The sequence below is a fragment of the Peromyscus maniculatus genome, chromosome 8, assembly GCF_049852395.1.
Source record: "Peromyscus maniculatus bairdii isolate BWxNUB_F1_BW_parent chromosome 8, HU_Pman_BW_mat_3.1, whole genome shotgun sequence".
NCBI classification, from domain to species: Eukaryota; Metazoa; Chordata; class Mammalia; order Rodentia; family Cricetidae; genus Peromyscus; species Peromyscus maniculatus.
In genome coordinates, this window is record NC_134859.1 from 13,377,969 (window position 1) to 13,402,181 (window position 24,213).

Here is a 24,213-nt window from a genome sequence, read left to right on the forward strand (position 1 = left end):
GTGAGATCTAGCTACCATGGCTGTTTATTACACTGTACTTGGAAATGTATGAAAGCATAGTGTAATATAGAATTGCATTAGGGGATAATTAAGTAATCAAGAAGATCACCAAAAGTCCAAGACCAGTCTGCTCTACCCTGTCTCACAAACAAAAACTAAACTAAATAAAGCAGGGACTATGTATAGGAAATAACATTTCTACCATTTTAAATATTTTATCACCATCATCATTATTTTGTTGGGTAATCATTTGTGCAAAGTCACATTTACCTGAAATATAAAAGCATTGGTTTTTCCTCAGATATTGGATCAGAAAGATACACTTTCAGTTTCACCATCCGTGACTCGCCAGACCATTTTGTGAATGTATCCTCCTGGGGCAGTGAAGATTATATCAGGCCACTGTCTGAGAGCTTTAAAGTTGGTGAGTGTGGTAAGTAGGCATTAGTTTTTGTTTGGTTGGGTTTTAAGAGAAAGTTTTTCTGTGCATGGTGGTACACATCTTAAATCTCAGCACTTGGGAGACAGAGGCAGGTGGAGCTCTATGAGTTTGAGGCCAGCCTGGTCTACATAGCAAGGTTCAAGCCAGCTGCTGTTATACAATGAGACCCTCTCTCAAAAAACCAGCAGGGGTCGGGGAGAGGAGGTTGGGGGGGAGAGAGACAGAATGAAGCTCCCTTGGTCACTTACTTTGAACAAGAGGCAGTTCTCTTGCCTCAGCCTCCCAGTGCTGAGATCACAGGCCTCTGCTACCATGCCCAGCAGCACTTTAAAAATGTTCCTCTTACAGTATTATTCTTGCGGTAAGTTTGTGGCTGAGTGGAGTCACAGAAAAGTAAAATTCAGTAATTCTGATCCTTATCAGAAAAAGCCAGTGTTAGGAGGCATGCTTTCTGAATGTTTCCTGGTACATGGTAAGTGATACTTTTACTAGATGATATTTTGCCATCTTTTGATTATTTCACGTTCCAACTTGCCTCAACCCCGCAATTATTATTATAATCACATATCTTTCTATAGACATATCCTGGGCCAATAGTTAGCTATACTGTAGCTTTGGGAACAAGATTTCATTGGGTCTCACCCATGGAATAACACCCATTAGTTTGTTGGGAATGTTAAGGAAGGGGGCGAGTATAAACTTCACCACTTGGTAGATGACAAGTCCAGCCCAGACGAGCAATAAGAAAGCGTGTGCTCCAGTTCTCCTGTTTGTCAGGAAAAGAGGAGGGAAGAGTGACACAGTAATCACACCATCTTTTCCAGTGCTGCAGGACCAAACACACATTACACACGTCAGTTAAGAGGTGCTGGACTCCATGCACTTAACCATGTGTGTTCCAGGGAATGGACAGTCTCTCCTGAGTTGAATAATGTTGTCAAATGTGTGAACTATGAAGACAGAAAACTTTGAAAACTTCATGGGCCTAGTACAGTTATAATTCCTTGAATGAATGAACACCCATGTCCAGAGAGAGGAATTTCCCTATTAAATGTTACAGGTTGACAGTTGTGAGGATAATAAAATAAAGGATTGTTTGTGACGTTAGATGTGGAGTAAAGGTCAAGTAAACATTTGTTTTCTTGAAGGGCATGTTGTAACCAAATCAAATGTTGGATGCAAGAAAATAAAGTAGTATTAGTAAGGGTCATCTGTTGGGACTTAAAACATAAAGCCCTGGAAATGTTATGTGGGGCCGAATTGATGACTACATTCCAGGAGCCCTTTTCTCCTAGTGACATGAGAAGATGCCTGTGGAGGATGGAACCACGGTGTGAGGGTCATTGTTGTGCACACTTAGTTCTCATTAATCTTCTGATGATTTTGTGATGGTACCATACTTTGCCCTCTGTTTTAGTGATAATTGAAAATCCCTTGATCCAAAGAAAGGAGACAGAAAGAGAAGAAAAGTTCAGCCCTGCAACTCCTAGGTAATATCTTTCCAGTCCAGAGAGCGACAATCTTTGTGTTAGAATGATAATATTAATAATTTTATGGAAAAGTTATTTTTTCAGTTATTTAATATTAGTAATTTTGCAGAAAAGCAGAAAACTTTAGGAGTTGCTCTATTTCAATTTGAAAATTGAGTTGAATTCTCACTTAGAATATTTATCCTTAAGATAAATGATATAATTTATAATTTTTATAATCACAAAAGTTAATTTTATCTTGACCAAATCAAAAGTCTCCTTAGGCTACCAAAATCCATGGGTGCTCAAATCCCTTGCACACAGCTTAAACACATCCTCCTCTATAGCTGAAATCATCTCTACCTGTAACACCTAATGTCCTTTAAGGACTATGTGAGTAGTTACACTGTATTTTTATTTATATTAGTTATAGTATTTTGTTTTTTTCTGAAATATTTGATACATGATTGTGTGGGTCTGTGAATGCAGAATTTTCAGATATGGAGTATCGTGCTTAGATTTGTAAAAACAAGACTCCAGTTACAATTTAAACTAAACAATTGGAGGGGCTTAAGAGACGGCTCAGCACTTGAGAGCACTTGCTGCTCTTGCAGAGGACCTGAGTTCACATTAGGCAGCTCACAACAACCTGTACTTGTAGCTCTGGGGAGGCTGGTGCCTGCTTCTGGCCTCTGTGGACACTACAAACACATAAATATACTCCCACAGACAAAAGCACATACATACAAATAAAGATAAATCTTTAAAAAAATCACTAAACAGGAGATGATAAATGCTGGAATATATATAACATTGTATCAGGCTCTCATTCTACTCACACGCTGTCCTTTATTTTAGGCCAGGTTTCCTGGAAAGAGAACTTGAGAGGAAGATTCTTTACAAGTGGCCTATTGAATCACGTGCAAATGACTGTTCTGAGGGTGGGGATAGGGTAAAGGGGAGTAGCAATTTAGTTCAAGTCCAGCTTCTGTGAGTGTGACTCACACAACTCCAGCCTTTGCCCCCAACTCCCAACTTTTTTTTTTTTCTTTTTTAAATTACACTGATGATATTCATTAATTACACTCATGATATTAATCACATTTGTGGTATTCATAGATTACATTTGCAGTATGTATATATGTAATATATACATATATAGGTAATATATTATATATATGTAATATATATATAAAATTTATATATATATATAAATTTTATTATTTTTTTTTTGGTTTTTCGAGACAGGGTTTCTCTTGTGTAGCTTTGCGCCTTTCCTGGAACTCACTTGGTAGCCCAGGCTGGCCTCGAACTCACAGAGAGCCCAGGCTGGCCTCTGCCTCCCGAGTGCTGGGATTAAAGGCGTGCGCCACCACGCCCGGCTTATATAAATAAATTTTTTTTTTTAGATTTAACATTTTCTTTCATCAATTTATCCATCTTTTCTATCATATACTCAAAGCCTGAAATTCTCTGTTCCATGTCTTATATTTTTTATTTTATTTATTTATTTACTTTTTTAAAGATTTATTTATTTACTATACAGTGTAATGTCTGCATGTATCCTTTCAGGCCAGAAGAGGGCACCAGATCTCATTACAGATGCTTGTGAGCCACCATGTGGTTGCTGGGAATTGAACTCAGGACCTCTGGAAGATCAATCAGTGCTCTCAACCTCTGAGTCAACTCTCCAGCCCCATATAAATAAATTTTAAATGCCGAATGTCATTTATTGAAGGAGGGAGGAGGTCTTAATACAGGCTTACAGCACAATGGGAGAACCCCGGAGGGCAGAAGTTCGCTACTGATGTTTTACAATCTTGCATCTAAGCTGTTAACGCCCCTTATTCAGGATACACAGACAAGGAACTTCCCTTTAACATTCAGGAGGGTGGAACCTGGCAGGGAATTAGCATAGGGAGGATATCAAGGTCAAGGTCTGCAAGCAAGGCAACAGTTACCCAAAACAGGGGCCAGGACCCTACCAGTCCCCCTTTTATTAAAAAATGAGCTTCTGACTTGGGTTGCGTGGGACGTCAGCAGGTCATCTTACCTGTCATGGAGACGCCTGCCCAGGCCACACAGGTGCTCTGTCTTAGGTTGGTGAGTTCTCCCCAGGCATTACCTGTCTCTGAAAACTCATTATCATACAGGCTCAATCGTGTGTGAGCTGCAGAGTTAACTGCTGCCAAAGATTTCAAAGTGGCACTGGGCTTGCAATCTGTGTGTTCAAAACAGAAAAGACCCACAGAGGTCCTATCTCACCCATAGCCAGTAGGCTAAAGGCAGCTGAACCATTCCCTTCCTTAACGAGCCATACTGTACGTTGGAGTCCTTGTAAGATAGTATCCCAAAAGCAACTGGAGGTTGAGTTTATAAATTTATAATTTTCAAAGCCAATTGAGATGTATATAACTACTGAATTAAATTTATCATGCCCAATAGAATGGAAGATTAACTAACTGTGGTAGCTACTTTTGTTGCCAGGATCTCCACTGTGCTAGCTGTAGTAAGCAATTATGAAATGGTAATCCCAGAAACAGTAGCAGTGGTGGCCGCCATTGCTATAACAGCAACAGTGGCAGCAGCAATGTCAAATTCTCTTCTGGAGTATGTGGACATCCACTGGCATGGATACAACTCCAGTAAGACAAACTGCCAAGGCCCATTTTTCTTGATCCCAGCACGACTTTAGCTGGCAGCTCTTCTGGAGAATCCAATCTCATGGCTACAGTTCCTAGGCTTACATTAATGCTTGCCAAAGCTGGCCATATTGGACTCTCAATCTCCATTGGCATCAGAAGGGTAGATTTTTTTCATGAAGACCCATTAGGTCTCTGTCCTGTTGGGCTTCAGCAGCAGCCACAGGGCACGTTCAGTGCTCAGGAATCCAAAGAGGAACCTCATTGTCCTGAGGAAAGACATAAATAGAACCCCGGGGCCACACCAACACCTAGATCGGGTCTCCTCCATGTGCTAGTAGAAAGATCTTTTCATCGCTCCAGAGGGTGATTTGCAACAGGGGCCCTCCATTGCTTATCTATATCGGATACTCCAGCAGAATCCACCGATAAAAAATTTAAAATATATAAAACAAGGGAAAGAATAGAATGTGGAGAGGAATGATGAGTCCCTAGTTCTCCCTTTTTTTACTTTAGTAAAATGTTTGTTTGTTTAATATTTCAAATTTTTCTTTTCTTTTTATTTTTTTATTGTTTAAAATTAATTAATTTTTCTATTATCAGCTTGATACAGTATGTATTCTTATCTTAATAGTGAGATGTTTCCTTGAGGCTTGCTCAGGAATTGAGTAAAACCGAAATTTATTATAAGCCACAGTTGTCCTAGGGACCTCCATGCTATATCTATAGCCTCCATGGTTCTGTGGGTTGTAGTCTGATTGTTCTTTATTTTATATCTAGAATCCACTTATGAGTGTGTACATACCATGTTTGTCTTTCTGGGTTTGGGTTACCTCACTCAGGATGATTTTTTCTAGTTCCATCCATTTGCCTGCAAATTTCATGTTTTCATTGTTTTTCTCTGCTGAGTAGTACTCCATTGTGTTTATGTATCACATTTTCTTCATCCATTCTTCAGTTGACGGGCATCTAGGTTGTTTCCAGGTTCTGGTTATTACAAATAGTGCTGCTATGAACATAGCTGAGCACGTATCTTTATGGTATGAATCAGCATTCCTTGGGTATATGCCCAAGAGTGGTTGGCTGGGTCTTGAGGTAGTTCAATTCCTAATTTTCTGAGAAACCGCCATACTGATTTCCACAGTGGTTGTACAAGCTTGCATTCCCACCAACAGTGGAGGAGTGTTCCCTTTGCTCCACATCCTCTCCAACAATGATTGTCATTGGTGTTTTTGATTGTAGCCATTTTGACAGGTGTAAGGTGGTATCTCAGAGTTGTTTTGATTTGCATTTCTCTGGTGATTAAGGATGTTGAGCATTTATTTAAATGTCTTTCAGCCATTTGTGATTCTTGTTTTGTGAATTCTCTGTTTAGCTCTTTAGCCCATTTTTTAATTGGACTGTTTAGTATTTTGATGTCTAGTTTCTTGTGTTCTTTATATACTGTGTAGATCAATCCTCTGTCAGATGTGGGGTTGGTGAAGATCTTTTACCATTCTGTTGGCTGTCTTTTTGTCTTATTGACTGTGTCTTTTGCCCTGCAAAAGCTTCTCAATTTTGAGAGGTCCCATTTATTAACTGTTGTGCTCAGGGTCTGTGCTGTTGGTGTTATATTTAGGAAATGGTCTCTGGTGCCAATGCATTCAAGGGTACTTCCTACTTTCTTTTCTATTAAGTTTAGTGTAACTGGATTTATGTTGAGGTCCTTGATCCACTTGGACTTGAGTTTTGTGCATGGTGACAGATATGGATCTATTTGTAATCTTTTACATATTGACATCCAGTTATGCCAGCACCATTTGTTGAAGATACTTTCTTTTTTCCATTGTATAGTTTTGGCTTCTTTGTCAAAAACCAGGTGTTCATATGTGCATGGATTAATGTCAGGGTCTTCAATTCGATTCCATTGGTCCATATGTCGGTTTTTATACCAGTACCAAGCTGTTTTTATTACTATAACTCTATAGTAGAGTTTGAGCCAACTCCCAACTTTTAAACCAATAATTCAGCAATGTTAGTAAATTCATAAAGTATTTAACCATTTAAACAAAAAACAAAAAAACAAAAACAACAACAAAACAAGTGGCCTATTGAGGGAGAATCCTGCAAGAATGGGGCTGGGTGGGGAACTGCAGCTGGAACTCAGGAAAAAGCTCAGGAGTGTGCCTGTCCCCTTGGAGCAGGACCCTATAGGAAGGGTCAGAGATTTTGTACCCTGAATTATCCATTACCTACAGTCCATCCCTCATCAGCCCTTCCAAATAATGCTGGGGTAAGGAGTCAGGAGGAAACCTCACTCCAAGGTGATCCTGTGCCAGCTAACTCCATGCTGCTCTATAAATGGCTCCGGCTGAGTATGGCAGACTATGGCACAGACACCTGCTCTTCTGACCTCCACTCGTGCTTGTCTCTGCAGACACTGAGGATTTTCCTTTCCATGAACACCTGGACTCACTGCACTAAGATCCACTCAGCTTTCTTGTCCCTTTGCAGAGAACATTCTCCTATCTACTTGAATATTTGCTTCTTTGGGTTATCAGAGTCTCAGCTGGAATGTTACCTCATTTGACCCTCTCATGCATAGAAGCCCTTTCAGTAACTCACCAAGACGTTCCTCCCCACTCTTAGCATTGTAATCCAGGTCACATTCTGAGATGGTTTGATTTATTGTTCTTATGATCCCTGCTCATATATATGAGCTTCATGAGATTAAGTGTATCTTGTATACTGTTCTCCCCATTCCTAGATTAGAGAAAGGCACATAATCGATTCTTAGTAAATATGTATGGGAGGTTGGAGGGACACATTTGGCAGACCCAACAAATGTGAAACCTCCTGGCATTTTCCAGAATATCCAGAATAATTAACTTTTAGGTTGGGAAATAGGAAACTGCTGGCATTCAACACATTTTTCACATAAAATAGAAGTTTCATAGCTAATAATCTGGCATAGGTGGAATATAGAGGGAGAAGCAGAGATACTTCTCAGATGAAATTCACTTCTTAGGGATGAGTAAGAACAGAAAGTCTTTTATCTGGGGAATAATGTCCTATTCTGTAGGCTAGGAAGATCAATTTGACTGTAATGTGGAGGGTGAGTCACAGAGGAGATGAGTCAGGAGACAAGGGCAATGATTTGGAGAAGTGATAGTGTGAATGACTAAGGCAAAGTAGGAAGGAGGGACTGGACCAGAGCTCTGTGGAGGAGGGTTTGTCAAGACTTGTGAAAGGCGCTTGATACAGGGAAATGGGAACCCCAGGTCCACTACACTGTGAGAGTTCTAAATCTACTTCACATATAGCACTACAGAAGTAAGCAAAACGGGATTCTTGACCCCAGGTACTTAGGTAAAGCAATCAGTCATAAAAGAAATAATGATGGCTGGCCAGTTAGCTCAATTGGTTAGAGCATGGTGTTAATTATGTCCAGGTCAAGGTCTTGATATGGGGCTAGAGAGATGGCTCAGTGGTTAAGGGCCATGGTTGCTCTTTCAGAAGACCCAAGTTCAGTTCCTAGAACCCACACTGGGGCTCACATCCATATAACTCCACGTCCAGAGGATCTGATACCCTCTTTTGAATTCTACTGGTACAAGGCACACATGTGATACACAGACATACATGCAGAGGGAAAAATGCACACATAGAATAAATAAATCTTTAAAAAGACGAGACCTCAGGCTTTTATAATCTTAAGCTTTAGAGTAGTTTTTATCCTGTTTAACAGAAAAGGAATCTGCAGCTTCAAGTCTTAGGCAAGGTCCTACAACTAGTATGATTAGAACTCACAGAAAAAAATTATTTCTCAATGTATGTTCTTAATTAAAAGAACATTATTTCACTGAAGAAATATTTAAAGACTGATATAAAATACATTATATAGAATATATTTTATATTATTATTTTATAGTATTATTTGATGTTTTTAGAAGTTAAAATATAGGGGCTGGAGAGATGGATCAGCTCTTCCTGAGGCTTTGAGTTCAATTCCCAGCACCCACGTGGTGACTCATACCATGTGTAACTCCAGTCCCAAGGGATCTGACCTCTCTTCTGGACTTTACGGGCACTGCATGCACATAGTTCACAGACACAGATTTAGGTAAAACATTCTTACACATAAAATAAAAACCTCACAACAATTTAATAGTAAAAATATAACTTTCTTAGTGCACTCTAAATTCCAACAAAAAGTAACTGAATGTAATTTTATTTTGTTTTTTAAAACAGGGTCTGCTTTTATAACTCAGGCTGGCCTGGAATTCCCTACCTATACCTTAGTGGCCTTGAACATGTGTTAGTCCTTCTGCAAATTAGACCTGCTTCCCAAATGCTGGGATTACAAATGTGGGCTCCCACACCTACCTATATAATTTAATGTGAACCAAAGTATTGTTTTAATTAACAGTAATGGGCTGGCTTTTGTGTTTTCCTCACTTAGCAACTGGAAACTATTGCTCAGTGAGAATCACTCAATGGTGAAAGTTTGTTCCCCTTATGAAGTGGATACCAAGTTACTTTCTTTGATACACTTGCCTGTTAAAGAATCTCGAGATTATTACTCTTTGGCTGACATTGTTGCAAATGGCCACAGTCTCGATGGGAGGATTATTAATGTGCTTGCAGCTGTGAGATCGGTAAGTCAGAAAATCAGTAAGTTAAAACCTTAGCAAAGCTCCCTGCATTTTGGCAGGGCACTCTGTCACCTGATTTATGTTTAGAATGCCGTAAGCACCAGATGGGACAATTTTTTCTCTTTACCTTGGTAGTAAGTTGAATTAAGAAAATAACATTTCTCATTATAAGGAAATTATCATTTTATCTGTGAATCACTAACAAAATAAAATCATACTTGATTGCTAATTGCAGCATGCACGATTATACTTATAAGTGATCCATTAGGTATATGAAAGTTTTGTATAATGGGTTAAACAAAGACATCAATAAATAAAAAGGATAAACTTATTGACATGAACAGCCATAATGTTCTTCAGACAAGTCAAGGACTCACCTGTGTGCGTGTGTCCTCAGAGTGGCTCAGATGGAGGGGGTGGGGAAGACCTAGCAGACTGCAGTGGGGGCTGCTGTGGTAAGGTGCTGGTGAGCAGCAGAGCACAGTGTCCACACAAGTCAGGAGTTAGCACAGCTTCTGTACATCAGCATCTGTCTCAGTAACTGTGACAAGCTCTGAGTTCAGAGTTGAACAGACAAAGGCACTACAAAAAATTAAAGGTGGACCTCAAAAGTATACTTTGAAGGACTGGGAGTGTGGCTCCATGTACCCCAAATCCCCACCCCCAAAAAGTAAACCTTCACAAAAATATAGCACATGCAGAAAATTGTTGTTTAGGATAGAGAATCTGAGACTCTATAGGACAGTCTTAAAATTTAGGCAAAATCACTCTCTGGGTCATTTCAGACAACCATTAGTTGTTTCCTCGAAGTCCTTTAATAATGTTATCATTTGCATGTAAAACCTCGAAACAGCTCCCCTCACCCCCGTGAGCATGGCACCCTCTTTTGTAAGTCATCTCACCCCTTTTATGCCTTTTAGCTCCCCATTTGACTTGTCAACCCCACTGTCAGTATTTTACTTACTCCCTTGTTATGGCTGACCTCTCCTAGCCTCTGGCCTTATGTTTCTTCTGACCTTCTTTTGAAGATCCTGTTTCATGGAGCCTTTGCATTTTTCTTCAGGTATTTCCCACAGTGTTCAGTCTAGCTTAGAAAAGGGTCAAATGACTATTCTTGGGGCCTTTCCTTGAGGCCACCAGAGATGCTTACTTCTCTCTCTCTCTCTCTCTCTCTCTCTCTCTCTCTCTCTCTCTCTCTCTCTCTCTCTCTCTCTCTTTCTCTCTCTCTCTCTCTCTCTCTTTCTCTCTCTCTCTCTCTCCCCCCCCTCTCTCTCTTTCCTCTTTCTCTCTTCTCTCTTTCTCTCCTCTTTTTATCTCTTCTCTTTCCTTCTCTCTTCTCTTTCCTTCTCTTTTTCTCTTATTTATTCATTCATTTAGTTAGTTAATTAGGCCTTTTTTTTTTTTTTTTGGAGACGGATTCTCTCTGTGTAGCCCTGGCTGTCTTGGAATTTGCTATGTAGATCAGGTTGGCCTTGAACTCAAAGATCTTCACCTGTTTCTGCCTCTCAAGTACTGGGAGTAAAGGTTTGCACCACCACACCTGGCTTTATGTATTAGTCAGTATCTTGCTATATAGCTCAGGCTGGCCTTGAACTGAATGACAATCTTGCCTCAGTCTTCCAAGTGCTGGAATGATAGTTGTCTGCCACCACACCTGGCTGTCCTGGTATCTTGACAAATAATTTTTATTCATTTACGCTTTGAGCACATACATCTATCTGTATTCTCTCTTCAAAGTGTCCAAATTTACAAGGTTAGCTAAGTACACCTAGTTTAGGCAGAAAGTACATTCAGATAATCAGATATTTATTAGTGATTCTTTTCTTGTTAATATTTAGAATTTCATGGTCGAAAGGAAACTATTTGATTATATTTAAGTACCTCCACAACTGTAGGAGAGGAACAATAATTTTCTTCAATTTCTAAGGTTGGAGAGCCAAAATACTTTACAACTTCAGACCGAAGAAAAGGCCAGAGGTGTGAAGTTAAACTCTTCGATGAAACAGAGCCTTCTTTCACAATGACATGGTAATCTCCCACATCTGTCACTAGCTGCAACATCCTGTTCTTATCATTGAGACAGAAAACTTTCATTTTATAAAAAAAAGTTGTATCAAGAGGTATAATAATAAGAGATGAGCAACACTTGAAAAAGCAAACTTTCTTGAAGGCTGAGATTTTTCTGTATGCAACCTTAGATGGCATAGATTCACTTAGAGGTACTCCACTGTGACAAGTTTTATTATTCTGCTTCATAACAAATAGTGTTGCTTTATTGGGGTCCACTGATGAGGAGCAAGTCAAACTTTTTGAGATTCACTGGTACCCTGGAGAACAGGCTATACCTAAAGTCTTGAAGATTATGACTCCTGATGCCTCTGCCTGCAAGTGCCATTACCTATCAAGTCCTCTGAGCTATGTATCCGTTTGGGAGACACAACTGTAGTGGTTAGAAGACTTGACTTTGAAGATTGTAGGCCTTGAATCATTCAGTTCTAAGTAACCAAGTGCTGGGCAAATAAAGGACTTGTGGAGTAGATGTTAGAGATTAGTACATGCTGGAAACCACCTTCTTGCATAAGTGTTAAGGATGATGTCTTGGGCCTTGGGGATGACTTGGCCAGTAAAGACACGTTCCAAACAAACCTGGCAACCCAAGTTTGATCCCCAGAATCCACATAAAGGTAGAAGGAGAAAACTGACTCCATGAAGCTGTCCTCTGACCTCCATGAATATGTTGTGGTTTGAGTGTATATGTGTACACACATGTGTTTACATGTGTATATGTGTACACACATGCTTACATGTGTGTACACATATACACATAGTAGTAATAAATTAGAAAATTTAAAGTATGAAGTCTTAACCTCTTTGGTTACCTGGAAATTGTTAACCCCAGTCACTAAGGCAGTTTTCGTTTTTCTGTTTTGGGGGTTCTTTTGAGGGGAGGTGTAAATATGTCACAGCCAGATTTTTCTAATGTATTCACTTTGTTTCACTTCTTTTTAAACAATGCAGTTGGGATAATGAATCCATTCTACTTGCACAGAGCTGGATGCCAAGAGAAACAGGTCTTATAATTTTAAGATTGTGTTGAAAATATTTATCATTTTCATCTCTCATATATTAACTTTAAAAATTTATGGCTTCTCCCCCAAACAGTAATATTTGCCTCAGATGTAAGAATAAATTTTAACAAATTTCAGAACTGCATGGCAGCAACAGTAATCTCAAAAACCATTATCACAACTAATCCAGGTAAAATGCTTTCTGTTTTCCATTCTTTTGGAAGTGGTCATGAACATATGCCAATATTTGTACAATGTATTTAAGAACCAAACTGCAGGTTACATTTTAAAAAGCTTTTCACTTAATGGTAGCTGAGGAATGTTGAGGTAACTCATCCCTAATGATTTCCTCTAACCAGGCCCCGCCTCCTGATAGCCATTTAGCTAGGAGTTCATCAATAGATGAATGCATTAATGAGGTCAGGGCTCTTATGAACTAATCACCTCTCAATAATGTTGCCAGCCTGGGACTAATCATACAACAAATGAGGCTTTGGGGCCATTTTATATTCAAACCACGACGCAATATTCACCTTTTTGTGGTGAAACAAAAAATGCATTCTTAGTATTCTTTAGGAATGCAGCCTGAGGCTCGGCAGTGAAGAGAATGTGCTGCTGAGTTTAGTTCCCAGCACCCACATCAGGCAGCTCACAACTACCTGCAACTTCCAGGGGTGCAATACCCTTTTCTGACCTCTGTGGGCACCTACACACATCTGCTATACCCTGCACAGACACATATATGTGCATATAATTAAAAATCTTATTTTTTTGAGACAAGGTTTTACTGTGTAGCACTCAATGGCTTGGAACTAACAAAGGTCTGCTGCCTCTGCCTCCCAAGTGCTGGTATTGAAGGTGTGCACAAAGAAATCTTTCTTAAGAATTGAATGTAACATACTATCCTATTATGTGATATTATTATCTATAGACACTATGTTGTACATCACAGTTCTTGAATTTACTTTGTCAAGGATGTAAATTTAGCAGACTATTTATAAAGGTGTTTAAACTTGGCTGGTTGTTTTAAATCAGACATATTTTAATTTCCTGGGCCACACCTACCTACCTTGTAGAAATGGCTTAGATATTTATCACAGATAACATGTTCCCTTTTTCCTTGTGGTTTTCCCACCTTGAGAGTATTCATTAGAGTGGGAGGGAATTCTGTCTTCCCTATGGACAGTCTAAGCCATGTTCTTTAAGGTGTCCATTGATTTGACTGCTGCAGCTCTGTTAGCAATTGCTCCCCTTCAATGTCTAGCAGTTCTAGTAGGACTTTAAAACATTCATTCATTCACCCATTAATTCACAAATACTCACAGAATGCTTTTTATGCACCAACTATATATATAATGTCAGTCCTTTTTAGAACAAGACAGGAGACAGTGGAAGGTCAGATGGATGTAAGGATAGTCATGGTGTTGGACACTGGTATACACGATGAAAGAGCACAACCCTTGTTCATGAGAAATATACCCTCGATTTGAGAGAGAATAGTGGTAGGACATATGTAATGGGGCAGGAGGAAAAAAACTCCTACATCTGCCCGAGGGAGTTAGAGGAGCCTAGGCACTATCAGCACAATAGTGGAATGTTCAAGTGGATTCTGCAACTAAAGAGTTGTGTTGGAGGCTGGGGTCTTGGGACTGATGGGCATTAGAATCCTGTGAAGACCCTTTCAAAATGATTTTCTTGCCTTATGGCAGACCACATAATTACTCCTGAGAAAACTCATATTCTAATTTGAGGGACAAAGCTTTAAAATAACATTAAAGACATTTTTAAAGCTAGCCATGGAGCCAGGCCTGATGCTTCACACCTTTAATTCCAGCATTTGAGAGGCAGAGACAGGCAGCTTTCTGAATTTGAAGCCACAAGTGAGACCCTGTCTTGAAAAAACAAAAACAAAAACAAAACACAAAACCACCACCACCAACAAAAATAAGCTAGCCATTGTCGTGTGTGTGTGTGTGTGTGTGTGTGTGTGTGTGTGTGTGTGTGTGTGTCTATAATACCAACACTTGGAAGTCTGACACATGAAGATTCTGAGTTTGGATCAGCCTGAGCTACCCATATCTTTCTTCAACACAAACAAACAAATACATTTGTGGGTGGTTAAAACAGGGTTTCTTTGTGTAACCTTGACTGTCCTGGAACTCACTCTGTAGACCAGTCTGGCCTCAAACTCATAGAGCTCCACCTGCCTCTGCCTCCCAAGTGCTGGGATTAAAGATTTGCGAACCCACTGCCTGTCTAACAAATACAGTTTTTAAAAGTAAATAAAAAAGAGAAAAGAAAAGAATATAATATTCTGAAAATCTTGCTGGCCATGTCTGGTAACCTGAGTTCATTCCTGGGAACCTGTGTATAAGTAGTAGAGGATTGACTCAGGAAAGTTGTCCTCTAACTTCTACATGAGCATAGTGGCATATGTGTCCCCCATCATGTCACACACACACACACACACACACACACACACACACACACACACACACTCACACACACACACAATGATAGCAACAAATTAATAAAATTATTTTTTATATTTAATATTATTTTATGTGTGAGTGCTTTGCCTCTGTGTATATATGTGTACCACATGTGTGTCTGTTGCCTTCAGATGCCAGATGATGGCATTGGATCCCCTGGGACTGGAGTTACAGCTGGGGTGAGCCACCACATGGGTTCCAGGAGCCCAACCTGGGTCTGCAAGAGTAGTAAGCTCTCTTAACCACTGAGCCATCTGTTGGGATCTTATAATTATTTTTTAATCAGGAAATGAATAAAATAATGAAAAGGAAAAAGGAACACACAAATAATCGATAATCATAACATCTAGAAGTAGTTTTGCATGTCTATTCCTCCAGATACTTTTATATATTCACATTTTTCAGTTTAAAAGAGTCTGGGTGGATGGGGCTGGAGAGATGGCTCAAAGGTTGAGAGCACTGCTTGTTCTTCCAAAGGTCCTGAGTTCAATTCCCAGCAACCACATGGTGGCTCACAACCATCTGTAGTGAGATCTGGTGCCCTCTTCTGGCCTGCAGGGGTGTGTGCAGACAGAACACTGTATACATAATAAATAAATAAATCTTTAAAAAAAAAAAAAAGAGTCTGGGTGGTGGTGGTTTCTTTAATCCCAGCACTCAAAAGGCAGAGGCAGGCAGATCTCTGTGAGTTCAAAGCAGCCTGGTCTTCAGAGTGAGTTCCAGGACATCCAGGGCTACAACACAAAGAAATCCTGTCTTGAAAAACCAAACAAAACAGAAAAGAGTCTTATACCACATTCTCACTAGCAACAGCCGAAGCATCTTTCCATATTGATTCACTTTGCCTCACAGTGTTAATGGCTTAATGATAAATCTGTTGGATTATGATCTTATGTGGTATCGTGTTTTACACTTAAGATAATTTTAGATGCTTTGTAGTAATTTAAAAGATAATTATTTGGCTTTTTCCTTATTTTGCGTTTTCAATTTAAGATACACCAGAAGCCAATATTCTGCTGAATTATGTAAGAGAAAATAAAGAAACAGATGTGGCTGATGAAATTGACAGTTACTTGAGAGAATCCATAAACCGTAAGTGACCTTCTAGATGAGAAAGAGAGATTGAGAGAGAGATTATTTTTCACTGTTGGGGGTCAAACCAGAACTCAGGCATTCTAAGCAAATGTTGTTTCATTGAATTATATTCCTAGCTCCTCTTTTGATTTGTTTTGCTTTAATTTTTTTTCTGAAACAGGGTCTTTCTATGTAACCCTGGCTGGCCTATAATTAACTCATTATGTATACCAGGCTGATATCTGTCTGCCTCTGTCTCCCTAGTGCTGGGATTAAAAGTGTGAGCCACCACACCTGGCTTTAAATTTTTTTTTAATTTATTTTGTATGAGTTGTTTTTTTTTTTGTTTGTTTGTTTTTTGTTTTTTGTTTTTCGAGACAGGGTTTCTCTGTGTAGCTTTGCGCCTTTTCCTAGAACTCACTTGGTAGCCCAGGCTGGCCTCGAACTCACAGAGATCCGCCTGCCTCTGCCTCCCAAGTGCTGGGATTAAAGGCGTGTGCCACCACCGCCTGGCGCATAGGAATTTTATCTGCATGTATGCATGTGTATCATGTGTAGCTGTGGAATCCGTAAGAGGCTGTTGAATGCCCTAGAACTGGAGTTACAGATAGTTGTGAGCAACCACGTGGGTATCAAGAATTGAACCTAGGTCTTCTGCAAAAGCAGGTAGTGCTCTTAGCCACTGAGTTGTCTCTCTAGCCCTTAATTTTTTAATGGAGGAGCTTATCTTAATATTAGCCAATCTGGGGGCTGAAAAGATGGCTCAGTGGTTGAGAGCACTGATTGTTCTACCAGGTGACCCGGGTTCAGTTCCCAGTACCTACAATGACAGCTAACAACTGTCTGTAACTCCAAGATCTGAGCCCTCATGATCAGGCAGACATACATGCAGGCAGAACACCAATGCAAATAAAATAAAAAAATTAGCCAATCTGAGAGACCTAATGACTCTTTCCTTAGGCAAGTGCACTGCTCACAGAGTTTGGCAGAAAGTATTGTATTCATGAGACCCTGAATTCAACTCATATATGTATATATTTATATATGTAATTCAGATGTTCTGGATGAGTCTCCATGCCCTACTCTTCTTAGCTTTTATTTTGTTTTATTTTTTTGTTTTGAGACAGGGTTTCTCTGTGTAACAGCCCTGGCTGTCCTCGAACTCACTCTGTAGGTCATGCTGTCCTTGAACTCACAGAGATCCTCCTGCCTCTGCCTCATGAGTGCTGGAATTAAAAGTATGCACCATCACTGCCTGGCTTAGCTTTAAATTTTTTTCTTTTTATTTATTCTTCTCTCACACAATACATCCCAACCACAGCCTCCCTCTCTCTAGTCCTCCCTGTCCCCTCACCTTTCCTTCCCCCCAGGTTGACTGCTCCTATGTTTCCTTTCAGAAAAGAGCAGGCTTCCCAGTGATATCAACTGAAAATGGCATACCATGATGCAGTAAGGCTAGGCACAAACCCTCATGTCATATCAAGGCTGGATGAGGCAATCCAGAAGGAGGAAAAGGGTCCCAAAAGAAGGCAAAAGAGTCACACACCTCCACTCTCAGACTTAGGAATCCCACAAACACCCCAAGCTAAACAACCACAGCATGTATGCAAAGGACCTAGTGCAGACCCATGCAGGCTTAAGTCTCTGTGAGCTCCTATGAGCTCTGCTTAGTTTATTCTGTGGGCCATGTTCTCCTGGTCTCCTCAACCCCTCTGGCTCCTACAGTCCTTGTCTCCTCTTCTGCAGGGTTCCCAGAGCTCTGCCTATGGTTTGGGTGTGGGTACTGCATCTGTTCCCATCAGCTGCTGGAAGAAGTCTCTCTGATGATGATTGGGCTAGAGTACTGATCTAGACTACTAGTGTCTGGCATAGCTTCTTTCTTCTTACCATATTAATGCTATCACTTGATAATTAGAAATTCTTCATTCAATAAAGGCTTAATTTCTTATTCTTTTTCTTATTTTGTGACGTTCATATCCACTATATAATCACATTTAAATAGCTAATAGAGTGTTATTCTGTTGTCTTAGCTACTTAAATGTCTTCCATGTGTTTCATTGCTTATGTTGGGACATAAGCCTTTGCCCTATCTGAGAAAATATATAGAAATGTAATATTTGTTTTTATTTTTAGTAAACACAATAGTTGATGTCTATACAGTGGAACAGTTGAAAGTAAAAGCTCTGAGAAATGAAGGAAAAGCTGATCCTTTCTATGGCATCCTCTATGCTTACATTTCTACATTGAACATCGATGATGAAACTACCAAAGTAGTTAGAAATAGATGGTAAGTAGATATTATTTTTTAACAAATTCATGTTTGTAAAAAATAACTATTGTTAACAAAGTTAAGCTCTATAGTAGTTAAAGATATTCTTTGCCTTAACAGTAATTTATGAAAGAAGTTTTTATATAAATAAACCATAATTAAAAGTTTCCATAACAAAAATATATTCTGTGCTGGATAGTTTTATGTCAGCTTGACACAACTAGAGTTATCTGAAAGAAGAGAACCTCAGTTAAGAAAATGTCTCCATATGACCAGGTTCTATCTATCTATCTATCTATCTATCTATCTATCTATCTATCTATCTATCTCTCTCTATCTCTCTATCTCTCTATCTCTCTATCTCTCTATCTCTCTATCTCTCTATCTCTCTATCTCTCTATCTCTCTATCTCTCTATCTCTCTATCTCTCTATCTCTATCTCTATCTCTATCTCTATCTATCTCTCTCGTGTAGACAGGGTCTCAATATGTAGCTCTGACTGTCCTGGAACTCACTCTGTAGACAGGCTGGCCTCAAACTCACAGAGAGCCACCTCAGGCATTTTCTTAATTAGTGATTAGTGTGGGGAGGGCTAGCCCATTGTGGATGGTGCCATCCCTAGGCTAGTGGTCCTAGGTTCTATAAGAAAGCAGGATGAGTAAGCCATGGGGGGTTAAGCCAGTAAGTAGTACTCCTTCATGGCATCTGCATCAGTTCCTGCCTTCAGGTTTTGCCCTGTCTGAGTTCCTGTTCTGGCTTCCTTCAGTGAAGGACTACTGTAGTCAGTCATTTCTCTGTCCTGACCTCCCACTCCCTGTCTCAGTAGCTTCTTCCAAATTATCACACAGAGACTTAGTATTATTTATAAATGTTCAGTGAATAGCTCAGGCTTGGTACTAGCTAACTCTTACGTTTAAATTAACCCATATTTCTATCTATGCTTTGCCACATGGCTTATGGCTTGTTACCTCATTTTCTACATGTCCTGTTTGCTTGGCAGATGGCTGGCATCTCTCCTGACTCTGCCCTTCCTCCTCCCAGAGTCCTCTGTGTCTGGCTGTCTCACCTATATTTCCTGCACAGCTACTGGCCTGTCAGCTTTTTATTAACCAATAAGAGCGATACATATTCACAATGTACAGAAGGATTATTCCACAGCATTTCCCCTTTTTTGTTTAATTAAAAAAGGAAGGTTTTTTAACATAGTAAAATTGTATATATAACTGAACAGTTATTAAGTAAGAATTACAGTTAAAATATCCAGTCCATTTGTATTTGAGAAAATATTATCTATCTTATATTTGTGAGTTCAAAATTTTGTACCTAATTTACCTTTTATTGTAACTAGGGAAAACTATAACTATCTTGTCTTCAGTTCCATCAAAGACCCCAGAAGGGTGAAATGTTACCTAACAACAGGGACATCTCACTGCCTGGACAGTCACTCAAAGTTCCTCTGTAATGTTGGGGCATCTAACTCTGGCCTACAGGCCTAGCATATCTGACAGACTTTCCTGTGAAGCAGGGAGTTCGGGAGGACTGTCCTACCTTGTCTTGGCAAAGTTTGACAATCACCTTTCTTGCAGCTTGCTAGTTCAGTTTGGACAGTATATTGTCAGCAATTGAGACAAGGGCAGTTTCTTGCTTTAATGGCAAGCTTATGCCATAAGAAAAGTAAGCTCCATATGGAGTTTCTTTGATGCCTATCATCTTCTCTGAAGTAGATTGGTGCTTCCAGGAGCAGACATGTCTCACTGTCATGAAAAGTCTTAGGTTATCAAAAATATCAAATGCCATATTCTGTAGGTCTTTGAAGTGTTTGAAGACCATCTATCTAAACATATCTGTGTATGACCTTGAAAACATACCTGACTATTAATTAGACTATTATAGTAACTAACTATAATCTGTATTTCTTAATTATATATTATACTTTTAAATGAGCTGCATAAGCACAATACCCCCCAAAGTAGAAATATACATATAGTATAACAAAATTAATTATAAATTTATATCAATAAACTAAAATACAAAATCCATACTAATGTAAAATATTTAAGATTAATAGTTGTTTTTTGGATTAAAGTAGATTCAATAATCTACCCTTTTATCCTATCATTTCTATATCCTATCCCCCTTTTTCCCTTAGAAAGAGATCTTTGAATCTAACTCCTTTGGTTAGTTTTTTTTTTACTATGACCAAGAATAATTTGTAACCAACCCCCCTAAACAAAGACAAACATCTATAATCCATTTTATGGGAATGGGGGCATAGTTCTCTAGACTGCTTCCTGTTGATTGGGGGTGCTGGTAATCTTTGGGGGACCTTGAGAAAATTCAGGATTATGGTCAAGTCCTGACTGTAGTATTCTTTGAGACTGGATCATCTCAGTCAGCAGCCTTGAAGGTGTTCTGGATGTTGGATCATCTGGGCCATCCGGTTTTTGTTAGTGTCTGGTTTCCTTGCTCTGAAAATACACAAACTTTTAAAGGTAACATACATATTTGTAGTAATACAAGTGTAAACTGTGCATTGTACACAAGTCAGCTAAAGATGATCTTTTGTTATGTGGTTGAGCAGGTAAAATATATGCTACATTTTTGTGGTTTTTGTAGGTTTATTTTTTATGTCTGTAGTCAGGATTTCAGGGGGTCCTCCTCAATCAAACCTTATTTTCCTTAACCTGGAATGAATCCATAGCCTCTCATTTTCTGTGGAAACAAAAACATAACCTCTCTCCCAAAGCGACATATCTTTTGACTTAAATTTTGAAATCAAGATAATTTAAAAATATATACATTGGTTTAATCTAGCAGTTTCTATAATGTAAGGTCTCAGCAGTCAAAAATTTTAAAGATAACACAATCATATACATAATTCAGACTCTCTGTGTATTTTCTATCTTTATGTGGCTTATTTCCTTTATATTACTTTACTCCCCCTTTTAAAGACTTTATTTTATTATTTTCAATATCTATATTTTTAATCTAAGACTGTATATAGTCTTTCTCTTCTCTTTCCCAAGCCTTTTTTTTTTAAATACTATAACCCATTTAGAGGTTTTTTTTCCATCTGAATCTGTCCTTACTGTGTATCTGTAACCTTTTCTGTCTGCATGAGCAAAAAACAACAACAACAAAAACTTGTTGTGTAACTTAGATCATGGTGTTCTTGTGCTGGCTTCTCCCCCTTGGTTCCCTGAGAGTCTAGCCTCATGGTGGAGGTATGTTTACTGCCAGCTCTGGGAGCCATGTTTACTGTCCCAACTCTGGGAAGTTTCTGGGTCCACACTGCTACCACATATTGTGCTGCCCACTGCTCACAAACACCATTTAAGTGTTTGGCAGCAGAGGCTCTCAAAAGAGCTGCCTGTTTTTGCACTAGTACCAAGCCAGGAAGCCCTCTCTTAAAGGAGTTGTACCTCTGCTGACCACCAGCAAACAGAGCCCACCCAAGGAAAAGCAGCTACCAAGAAGCTGTGCTTGATTTTGTTTTTGTGTGTCTATAATCCCTTTTTAAGCTTTGTCAGGTTTTATGCTGGTTTCTGTCCCATGTTGGGCGCCATATTAGTTGGATGTTTCTTTCCTGCCTACCCGTTCCCAAATAACCAACGCAGAGGCTGAATATGAATAAAAATGCTCAGAAGATAGCTCAGGCTTGTTACTAGATAACTCATACACTTAAATTAACCCATAATTCTTATTTATGCTTAGTCACCTAGCTTGGTACCTTTTCTTAGTACAGTATTATCATCTTGCTTCTCTGCATTTGCCGGCGACTCTCTGACTCTGCCCTTCCTCTTCCCAGAATTCTCCTACTTTTGTTCTCTCACTCAGTCTCTTCCTGCCCAGCTATTGGCCAATCAGCTTTTTATTAGCCAATAAGAGTAATACATATTCATAGTGTACAAAAAGATTGTTCCACAGCAGGCTACAACGTAGAAGTGTAAGCTAAATAAAACCTTTTCCTTCCCAATTTCTTCTGTTCATGGTGTTTTGTCACAGTAATAGAAACTGTAAGACAGATTCAATGATGATAACTGACTTTCAGGCCTAGGGTAGAGCTATGTGTGTTAGTACTTGCCTATCACAAGCAAGGCCCTGGGTTCAATTTCCAGCACCACAAAAAAGAAAGAAAAAACCACCTTGTCTTTTAAGGTAAAATAGATCATATTTCTGCTTCATAAAAGATAATATTATTTGAAACATTTTTTTTTCTAGACAGAGTTTCTCTGTGTAGACCTGACTATCCTGGAACTTCCTCTGTAGAACAGGCTGGCCTTGAACTCACAGAGATTCACCTGCTTCTGCCCCTAGAGCACTGGGATTAAAGGCATGTGTCACCACTGACATGCAGTTTGAAACTTTTTTTTTTTTCAAGACAGGGTTGCTCTGTTTAGTCCTTGCTGTCCTGGAACTCATTTTGTAGATCAGGCTGGCCTTGAACTCAGAGATCCTCTTGCCTCTGCTTCCCAAGTACTGGGATTAAAGGCGTGTGCCACCACCACCTGGCTCAGTTTGAAACTTTTAATTGGGATGACTAAACTTGTTTTATAATTTGACAGAAACAGTTTTGCTTGTCATATCTTACAGCAATATGGAGACAGTATTTAATTATTTCAATGCATGACATATCTGACCTCTATCCTCAGTCATTTCCTCACATAAAAATTAAATCCCAAGACATTTACTAATTTTTGACAAACAGTGGTTGGCAAGATATATCTAAAATGTTATTGTGAAAATCTCTTTACAGATTTTTATGGCTGATTTTTTTTATTGAGATTAACTTGAGAGTCACACAAAGTTAAAAATATAGAGACACTCCTTTTATTTCCATTATTCTTATGTTTGGTCTTTTCTTTTCTTTTTTTCTTTTTTTTTTTTTTTGGTTTTTTGAGACAGGGTTTCTCTGTGTAGCTTTGCGCCTCTCCTGGAACTCACTTGGTAGCCCAGGCTGGCCTTGAACTCACAGAGATCCGCCTGCCTCTGCCTCCCGAGTGCTGGGATTAAAGGCTTGTGCCACCACCGCCCGTCTATGTTTGGTCTTTTCATATTGTCCCAGATTTACTGGATGTTTTGTGTTAGGAATTTTTTTAGACTTAACATTTTCTTTGATGAATCTATTTCCTCTAGTTCCTGTTTGTTTACCCAGATTTTCCATCCCCAAGATTCCTTTGGTTTGTATTTTCTTTATTGCTTCTATTTCCATTTTCAGGTCTTGAACAGTTTCCTTCATCTGTTTGTTTTCTTGGCTTTCTTCTAGGGATTTATTGATTTCTTCCATTTTTTGTTTGTGTTTTCTTCAATTTCTTTAAGGGATTTTTTTTCTTTTCCTTTCCTTTTCTTTATTTTTTATTTTTTGTTTTTTTGAGACAGGGTTTCTCTGTGTAGCTTTGTGCCTTTCCTGGAACTCACTCTGTAGCCAAGGCTGGCCTTGAACTCACAGAGATCTGCCTGGCTCTGCCTCTGAGTGCTAGGATTAAAGGTGTGCACCACCACCGCCAGGCTTTTCTTTTTTTTTAAATTAAGAGATTTTCTATTCATTTTACATACCAACCACAGACTCCTCTGTCCTCCCTCCTCCCACCACCAGCCTTCCCCCCCCCCCCCCCCCGCCCAAACCACCCTCCATTCCCACCTCCTCCAAGGCATGGTCTCCTATGGGGAGTCAGCAGAGCCTGGTACATTCAGTTGAGGCAGGTCCAAGCCCCTCCTCCCTGCACCAAGGCTGCACAAAGTGTCTCACCATAGGCACTAGTCTCCAAAGAGCCGGCTCATGCACTAGGGACAGGTTCCGATCCCACTGCCTGGTCTTCCCTAAACAGTTCAAGCTAAACAACTGTCTTGCTTATCCAGAGGGCCTAGTCCAGTATCATGGGGGCTCCTCAGCTATTGGTCCACAGTTTCCACTAGTTTGGCTAGTTGTCTCTACTTTTTCCAATCATAGTCTCGAGATCTCTTGCTCATAGAATCCCTCCTCTCTCTCGATTGGACTCCTGAAACCCGGCCGTGGATTTCTGCATCTTCTTCCATCAGTCACTGGATGAGGGGTCTATAATGACATTTAGGGTATTCAGCCATCTGATCACCAGAGTAAGCCAGCTCAGGCAACCTCTTGAC

The 24,213-nt window shown here is 39.5% G+C and overlaps 1 protein-coding gene across 16 annotated transcripts in view; it reads left to right on the top strand.

The window, feature by feature from the left end:
- LOC102920207 (meiosis-specific with OB domain-containing protein) overlaps positions 1-24,213 on the top strand; it is a 49,799-nt gene that overhangs the window by 18,643 nt on the left and 6,943 nt on the right. For 8 of the 16 annotated variants that reach the window (XM_076578051.1, XM_076578055.1, XM_076578060.1 and 5 more), the window contains 8 exons: positions 302-433; positions 1,860-1,932; positions 8,995-9,190; positions 11,115-11,215; positions 12,206-12,258; positions 12,350-12,445; positions 15,741-15,839; positions 17,955-18,108. In XM_076578051.1, coding sequence (XP_076434166.1) covers positions 302-433; positions 1,860-1,932; positions 8,995-9,190; positions 11,115-11,215; positions 12,206-12,258; positions 12,350-12,445; positions 15,741-15,839; positions 17,955-18,108 — 904 coding nt within the window. Of the gene's footprint in view, positions 1-301; positions 434-1,859; positions 1,933-8,783; positions 8,901-8,994; positions 9,191-11,114; positions 11,216-12,205; positions 12,259-12,349; positions 12,446-15,740; positions 15,840-17,954; positions 18,109-24,213 lie in introns of all 16 variants that reach the window. The other 8 variants (XM_076578044.1, XM_076578049.1, XM_076578045.1 and 5 more) reach the window with 4 other exon arrangements.